The sequence below is a fragment of the Oncorhynchus masou genome, chromosome 21 (assembly GCF_036934945.1).
Source record: "Oncorhynchus masou masou isolate Uvic2021 chromosome 21, UVic_Omas_1.1, whole genome shotgun sequence".
Lineage (NCBI taxonomy): Eukaryota > Metazoa > Chordata > Actinopteri > Salmoniformes > Salmonidae > Oncorhynchus > Oncorhynchus masou.
This window is the reverse complement of record NC_088232.1, coordinates 25,258,477-25,267,172: the sequence shown is the minus strand read 5'-3', so window position 1 is coordinate 25,267,172 and position 8,696 is coordinate 25,258,477. Positions and strand designations below refer to the sequence as shown.

General features: G+C 39.5%; 1 protein-coding gene across 4 annotated transcripts; it reads right to left on the bottom strand.

The window, feature by feature from the left end:
- Positions 1 to 3,512: 3,512 nt before the first annotated feature.
- On the bottom strand, positions 3,513 to 8,204 carry LOC135508014 (JNK1/MAPK8-associated membrane protein). 4 transcript variants are annotated; one of them, XM_064927890.1, is made up of 7 exons: positions 8,070 to 8,204; positions 7,762 to 7,841; positions 7,463 to 7,617; positions 7,056 to 7,262; positions 6,097 to 6,278; positions 4,740 to 4,816; positions 3,513 to 4,634 (listed from the first exon to the last, which is right to left on the bottom strand). In XM_064927890.1, the coding sequence occupies exons 1-7, from the start codon at positions 8,071 to 8,073 to the stop codon at positions 4,416 to 4,418; spliced, it is 924 nt and encodes a 307-aa protein (XP_064783962.1). In that variant the 5' UTR covers positions 8,074 to 8,204; the 3' UTR covers positions 3,513 to 4,415. The 4 variants fall into 4 exon arrangements, with proteins under 4 accessions (XP_064783962.1, XP_064783963.1, XP_064783964.1 ...); XM_064927891.1 differs by having other exon boundaries at positions 7,762 to 7,838; XM_064927892.1 differs by having other exon boundaries at positions 8,116 to 8,203.
- Between the last annotated feature and the right edge of the window lie 492 nt (positions 8,205 to 8,696).

Here is an 8,696-nt window from a genome sequence, read left to right as displayed (position 1 = left end):
AGGAAGATTATCAGTGGTCTTGTATGTCTTCCATTTCCTAATAATTGCTCCCACAGTTGATTTCTTCAAACCAAGCTGCTTACCTATTGCAGACTCAGTCTTCCTAGCCTGGTGCAGGTCTACTATTTTGTTTCTGGTGTCCATTGACAGCTCTTTGGTCTTGGCCATAGTGGAGTTTGGAGTGTGACTGTTTGAGGTTGTGGACAGGTCTTTTATACTGATAACAACTTTAAACAGGTGCCATTAATACAGGTAACGAGTGGAGGACAGAGGAGCCTCTTAAAGAAGAAGTTACAGGTCTGTGAGAGCCAGAAATCTTGCTTGTTTGTAGGTGACCAAATACTTATTTTCCACCATAATTTGCAAATAAATGTATTAAAAATCCTACAATGTGATTTTCTGGATTTTTTTTTTCATTTTGTCTGTCATAGTTGAAGTGTACCAATGATGGAAATTACAGGCCTCTCTCATCTTTTTAAGTGGCAGAACTTGCACAATTGGTGGCTGACTAAATACTTTTTTTGCCCCACTGTAGATGTACAGAAGGGGTGTAATTTGTTAAGTTTCGATCTGAAAATGTTGTATAAAGACAAGCATTACAGTGGCTTGCGAAATTATTCACCCTGCTTGGCATTTTTCCTATTTTGTTGCCTTACAACCTGGAAATAAAATTGAGGAGGGTTTAGGGGGGGGGGGGTTATCATTTGATTTAAACAGCATGTCACCATGTAGGCATGTTGTGCATCTCTACAACTTCATCCCTGACCTGTTTGGAGTGCTCCTTTGTCTTCATGGTCCCGCTTGCTTAGTGGTACCCCTTGCTTAGTGGTGTTCCAGACTCTGGGCCTTTCAGAACAGGTGTATACAGTTGAAGTCGGAAGTTTACATACACCTTAGCCAAATACAATTAATATCAGTTTTTCACAATTCCTGACATTTAATCAAAGTTTTACAAAAATATATAAAAAAAAAAAATTAAAAAAAATTCTATTTTAGGTCAGTCAGGATCACCACTTTATTTTAAGAATGTGAAATGTCAGAATAATAGTAGAGAGAATGATTTATTTCAGCTTTTATTTCTTTCATCACATTCCTAGTGGGTCAGAAGTTTACATACACTCAATTAGTATTTGGTAGCCTTGCCTTTAATTTTTTTTTACTTGGGTCAAATGTTTTATGTAGCCTTCCACAAGCTTCCCACAATAAGTTGGGTGAATTTTGGCCCATTCCTCCTGACAGAGCTCATGTAACTGAGTCAGGTTTGTAGGCCTCCTTGCTCACACATGCCTTTTCAGTTCTGCCCACAAATGTTCTATAGGCTGGAGGTCAGGGCTTTGTGATGGCCACTCCAATACCTTGACTTTGTTGTCCTTAAGCCATTTTGCCACAACTTTGGAAGTATGCTTGGGGTCATTGTCCATTTGGAAGACCCATTTGAGACCAAGATATAACTTCCTGACTGATGTCTTGAGATGTTGCTTCAATATATCCACATAATTTTCCTACCTCATGATGCCATCTATTTTGTGAAGTGCACCAGTCCCTCCTGCAGAAAAGCACTCCCACAACATGATGCTGCCACCCCCATGCTTCACAGTTGGGATGGTGTTCTTTGGTTTGCAAGCCTTCCCCTTTTTCCTCCAAACATAACGATGGTCATTATGGCCAAACAGTTCAATTTTTGTTTCATCAGACCAGAGGACATTTCTCCAAAAAGTAGGATCTCTGTCCCCATGTGCAGTTGCAGACCATAGTCTAGCTTTTTTATGGTGGGTTTTGGAGCAGGGCCTTCTCCTTGCTGAGCAGGCTTTCAGGTTATGTCGATATAGGACTCATTTTACTGTGGATATAGATACTTTTGTACCCATTTCCTCCAGCATCTTCACAAGGTCCTTTGCTGTCTCCTTGCTGAGCGGTATGATGGCTGCATGGTCCCATGGTGTTTATACTTGCGTACTATTGTTTGTACAGATGAACGTGGTACCTTCAGGCATTTGGAATTTGCTCCCAAAGATGATCCAGACTTGTGGAGGTGTACACATTTTTTTCTGAGGTCTTGGTTGATTTCTTTTGATTTTCACATGATATCAAGCAAAGAGGCAAAGAGTTTGAAGGTAGGCTTGAAGGAGTTTGAAGATAGGCCTTGAAATACATCCACAGGTACACCTCCAACTGACTCAAATTAAGTCAATTAGCCTATCAGAAGCTTCTAAAGCCATGACATAATTTTCCAGAATTTTCCAAGCTTTTTAAAGTCAGTCAACTTAGTGTATGTAAACTTATGACCCACTAGAATTGTGAAACAGTGAGTTATAAGTGAAATAATCTGTCTGTAAACAATTGTTGGAAAAAGGACTTGTGTCATGCACAAAGTAGATGTCCTAACCGACTTGCCAAAACTATAGTTTGTTAACAAGAAATTTGTGGAGTGGTTGAAAAACTAGTTTTAATGACTCCAACCTAAGTGTAAACTTTCAACTTGAACTGTATATACTGAGATCATGTGACACTTAGATTGCACACAGGTGGACTTTATTTAACTAATTATGTGTCTTCTGAAGGTAATTGGTTGCACCAGATCTTATTTAGGGGCTTCATAGCAAAGGGGGTAAATACATATGCACGCACCACTTTTCCATTTTTTTTAATTTTAGAAAAAAGTAAATTTTTTCGCTTCACCAATTTGGACTATTTTGTGTATGTCCATTACATGAAATCAAATAAAAATCCATTTAAATTACAGGTTGTAATGCAACAAAATAGGAAAAACGTAAAGGTGAATGAATACTTTTGCAAGGCACTGTACAACATCTCCTATGTACTTCCTGATACTCATTCACCGTATTGGTATATGTGTCGATACCAATGTATTTGCTGAAGCTACTCTGAACATATCCCAGTCCGCGTGATCAAAACAATCTTGAAGTGTGGATTCCGATTGGTCAAACCAGCTTTGAATGGCCCTTACCACGGTGCTTCCGGTTTGCGTTTCTGCCTATAGGAGGGGAGGAGCAAGATGGAATCGTAGTTCGAGTTGCCGAATGGAGGGCCTTTTTGCATTCCGGAAGGTAGTATAACAATGGTCGAGAGTTTTAGCAAAGCAAGTACAACAATCACTATGTTGATAGAATTTTGGGAGCCTTTCCTCAAATTTGCTTTGTTAAAATCCCCAGCTACAATAAATGCAGCCTCAGGATATAGTTTCCATAAGGTCCAGTGAAGTTCGAGGGCCGTCGTGGTATTGGCTATTATTGACAAAATCATCTAATGACTAATTCAACACTTCAGGAATCTTCAGAGACCACAGGATTTTGGAGGTTATCAAGATCCACATCAAAAGTTCCACTGGGGGACCTCAACAATATACTACAGGAAGAACTGAAGGGCATGAGTTTCCTGTTGGCCAGAACTAAATCAAACATTACACTTAAAGTAGAGAGCAACTAAAGTGAGACAAATAATTACATCAACACAACTGTTAGAAAAACTAAACACAAATGAAAGTCATATCAGATGGTACACACTTGTAATTTTTATTTCAGAAAATCTCATTTGAACAACACTTCTGACAGTTTTCACAATAGTCAAATCTAGCTAGTCTAGTCCTTGTTTTGTATGTTTTAAAATTACAGTGCAATAAAATTATATAGATCTAATCAACACTTTCATTGTTATACATTTACAGGCATTCTATGAGCATGCATGAAACAAATTCAAGATTTCACTTGCTTAATATTCAACAGTGTATTTCCACAACAGAATTTATGGGGAAAAGGCAATATAATTTCCATTTAAAAAACTTACAAGCAAAATAATTTAAATGCATCCACTTGTAACGATTAATATTAGGTTATAGTGAACCATTGTATGTGCCTCTCGGCGTATGCACGTGTTCAGAGTTTTTGGCACATTAGATTTAACTCAAGAAAACTTAACTTAAACTATTGGACAATCCAGAGACCTCAATCGATTTCAAAACAACAACCAAGGATATTGGCAATTAAAGCATTCAAGGATGTTGAGCATAAAATATTAAAGAGTGAATATGTTTATACACAACATGTATAACAGCCTCAATGAGGAACAGTACATCTTAGGCCTTAGACAACAACATTCAAGTGTACACAAGCATCAACACAATAACATTCAATAATTTACAACACATATATGGAGCTTTATAGATTATAGACATACTGTATGTGCATAGGGTGATTGTTTTCCCACCTTAGTTGCATAAATATAATAAAATCTTCCATCTCCCTGTGAGATGAACTCACACCATCAACCCTGCATGCAGCAGTCATCATACTACCATACTCAGAGGAGTCAGTAAAGACTATTGTCCATTAGTCTATTGCACAACACCTTCTGAATTGATAGGTGGATATTAATCCCCACATCCCTCTATAATACTTCTAGTGGCCGTTGCCGCCTTCTGACAGAATCCGGCTAGGTTCAGTGAACCTGGCAGTGAGAAGGTAGAAGAGGGCAGGTCCAGGTACCAGGGCCAATAGAGGCAGGTCCTGCTCCAGTTTATCCAATCGGGAGATGGAGATGATGCCATACGCATGAAGGAGCCAATGACTGAAGAGCACCACCAACCTCTTCTTCTTGGCAATGAGATTCTTGAAAGACTATGGATAGGAGTAAACAAATAGGAAATTGGATATGTTCTAATACAATGATGTTGACTGATTGATCACAAATGTTAAGTAAATATAAAATAAGGAGTTTCTTACCTGTATTTCTGAGGCTGACATGTACACTGCCAGGGTTACCAGGGACAACACCAAAATAATGTATGGAAAAGCATAATCTGAAATAAACAGAAAATACCAAAGTCATTGGCATTGGAAGTCTGGAGAACTTCAGTTTTGGATTTTGCTTTTGAATGGGAGCGCTGGCTGTTAACACTCACATTTGATTTGCTCTGAGCAAAAATTATGTTTCCCCTCTGGAGGCATTCCCGTATTAGTTTTCTTTCCATGTTTTGTCCGTGTATTTTCCTACCTCTAGCTTGTTGCAAGGCAGAATAATTCAGAAACAACCTGTTTGGTGCTCCACCCATGCAAAATATTGGACTTATTATTGTTTAATTATAAAAGGACTAGTTTTGCATTTCTTAATTTTTGAAGTAAAGTATTAGAAAGACAGGAAAGATAGGCTGGTGAGTCAAAGGGCAATCATTTAAAGAAACATATTTAACCTTTATTTAACTAGGCAAGTCAGTTAAGAACAAAATTCTTATTTACAATGACGGCCTACCAGGGAACTGTGGGTTAACTGCCTTGTTTAGGGGCAAAACGACAGATTTTTACCTTGTCAGCTCGGGGATTCAATCCAGCAACCTTTCGGTTACTGGCCCGACGCTCTACCTGCCGCCGCCAAAACCCCTGGGTTCAAATCTGCCAATTCGCTGGATTTGAACCCAGGTCGACTCTGGCATCCATGTATGCCTGGGTCAGCTACTCTAACTTGTCACTAGTTTCCATGCATACTCCACAAATATTTATAGTCGTCCTGAAGAGAACTTCCTCAGTCCTTCAAACAGAACATAATAATCCTGGGCTTCCAAGGCCACAAGACCTCTGGCCTTCAAGAGTGACTGAACATGCCAATTGGCAAGTGTGTTTTTCTGTTGCTAATTAGACATTTAAGATTTCAGTCTTGGAGGTGTGTAAAAAAAAATGTGCAACGTGTTGTCTTATATAAACAAATTCAGAGCTGCTGGGCATGTCCTTCTCACTGTCTATGCTATTGGATAGAGTGCAACCACTTGCAGTTTTTCTCCCCATGTCAGTGGGAAAATGACATCAAATCAAAACTCAACATTAATTTACCAGTTGTGACGCATGGATGTTTCAAACTCTGTTATAGACGAGACTGGCTTTATGACCAAAATTATCCTATTTACACCATTTCTGACTGACTGATCACATTTTAAAAGGGATTTGTTGCTTTTTAAAGACAGTCGCTCTTTAAAATAATTCATTTCACATAAATCAATTATGTAACAAGCAATACAATATAAATGCAAACTGGACTTAACCTGACTAGACCGAACCTGACTAGACCTTCATCTGAAAGCATACTCACAGAGGAGGCCGCCTCCCACAGCTTGCAGGACTGTCAGGATAGGGAAGAAGTAGAGAGCAGCGTAGATGCTCTTGAAGCGGTCAGATTTCCCCAGACCACATGCAATCTTTTTGACCAGGAGTGGACGCAGGAGCATCATGAAAACCAGACAGAATGCGTAGTAGATCAAAACCATAGTGTACCTGCGAACACAATATGATAAGCCATGTTATTCAATTAACAAAACAGCTCACATCACACTGTGCTTGATGGTGAGCACAATGCTCTGAACCTACCAAGCAATTTCATTTATACCATGGCATTGTTGAATAGATCGTTTCTGAATGGCTTGAAGAGCATTCTAGAGCGTCCATTATTTCCCTATAACGCACTGTATATCATCACGGTATAATTTAATGGCTATAGCTTTTGAAAGTCACAGAATTTTATTTTGCCATGTTGAAATCGACTTTCATAATAGCAAGCTAGGACTGATGGTTTGGTTAGCTAAACTATGGCAACTACTGTAGCTATCAAGTAAACTTGCTAGCTACTTCAGTGGATGTTGAACACATTTCTACCTGCAAATAAACACATTTCTAGCAGCAAATGTGTTAAATTACAGCCATGGTATAAAAAGGACAATCAACTTAGGGCTCTATGCTTTCTCTGGAAAATAATGCAACTCCATTGAAGGTTAGTTCCACTCTGCTAGCGCGTTGTGGAATACACCTTCCACGTCGTTCATTATTTTCAATAGAAGGCATAGCCCCTCGCTGATTATCTCTTACATGTTCAACTCATTGCCAATTCATATCAGTTCATTAGGAGAGAGTTGAGACAGAGATTGAACTTAATACTGGACTAAAAAGCTATTTCAACATGCTTTTGGTCCAGGACCAGCTGTGAAAGCAGCCCTACAAGTGCAAAGTGTATAGGTCCAATTCATGACGTGGACAACATAGGCATAGGCTACTCACAGGGGAAAGACTGCTTCCTGTGTGCAGTGTAGAGTTGTGACATAGTCTGGGCTGGGGTTGTACAGCATGGTGTACCAGTCTGACAGCATATGGACTCTGCAGGACCTGATAGACAGCAGACCCACTGGGTCATTGACCAGTAGAGTCAGCACAGCCCCAGCACTGCACTCAAACAGGGCAGTTATGTGTTGGAAGAGGGCACTGGAGCTGCAGAAAAATATACATAATATCAGAAACATTAAAGCGAGTTACCAAGTAGGCTACTACAGGACAATGTTAAAATCCTCCTTTCAAAATGCACCTCCGCAGTAAATGTCACAATACGCAGCCTATTGGCCATGGGTTATGGTGACCAAATACATAATTGGTTATGTCTAGGGTAATTTGGCCTGAATGTGAGACATTACCTTTTCTTTCCAGAATACCACTCAATGAAGAACCAGTGTAGAACCAGTGGCAGCATTGCCATGAAGCCCAGGTACAGCCAGTCATAAAGTTCAGGCGATTCTGTACACTTCTCACAGATCTTCTGCATGCTAGTCCTCTCTCCTCTGGGACATACCTGATCATTCAACTACATTTTAGTGTGTGGGCATAGCCTACTACTAGGAAACATAGCTAGTGTTACAGTAGCTACAGTAGAATGCCATTTCAACAGCCTTGCTAGATCGATGACGTTAGTTAACATTCAGCTGGAGCTACTCACCCCACATTCTCCATCAAAGGAGCCATTTATTAACGTCTTGCCGCAATACAGTCCCGGACAAGTTGAACTCATAGCTACTGCTGTAATGAAGCCAGAAGTAAGTAATACAACAAGACAGATATTGACAATACTGCAGACGTCTATATGTACTTTAGCATAACAGCTAGCTAACAACTAACAAGTAACGCTAGCTAATAGTTAGCTAGCTAGAACAGCTAACTACCTAACGTTAGCTAGCTATAGTGGCTTGTCTGGCTTAGGCAACAGGACGTTAAAGCCATCATTGTGCAGACAATGTAGCCACATACCCATGTTATTAGTCAACCTCCATACGATTAAGCGTTAATACATTACTTAGTAGAATATGTTTATGACGTATCCAACGATTTAATTTCTGCTAAATCAAGCGATCAGCCTGAAGTTGCTTCTTCATCTATTATAATATTATGGTAGTCCGCAAACAAACGTTAGAAGTTCATGCCGCCACCTACTGTACTGGAGTGTGTAGTCAATCACAGTTTACAGACTAAATTAATAAAGAAACAAACATTAAGAGAAACTAAAGCCTCCTATCTTAATCCTGTACTACTAAGAAATCCACATAGGCCTACCAGTACTTACAACAATACAACAACACATGCTTCACTGTTTCATCAACCACTCCATACACAAACCAATTGCATGCTTCCAACCAGATATAATGAAGAGTTCACTGTACAATGTCCTAGACGCAGTTGAGCAGACTCTCTTCCTTCCTTGTCTGACCCTTGAATCTTGCAGGTCCTTGGGCTCTGTTTCTATCATTATGGTCTCTAATATCGCATCACCTCTAATATGAATTATATCTTGTTTTAAAGCCCTTTGTGCTATCTGGTCTACTATTTCACTCCCAAGTAGACCCAGCAGAATCTCACTACTACACCCAGTACCGAAGG

Bases quoted from the DNA above. Each gene is read 5' to 3' on its own strand.
- LOC135508014 (XM_064927890.1), bottom strand. The intron at 7,263-7,462 runs GTAATGTCTCAC...ATTTTTCTGCAG, and splicing joins TGGTATTCTGGAAAGAAAAG to CTCCAGTGCCCTCTTCCAAC. The intron at 4,635-4,739 runs GTAAGAAACTCC...TCCTATCCATAG, and splicing joins TGTCAGCCTCAGAAATACAG to TCTTTCAAGAATCTCATTGC.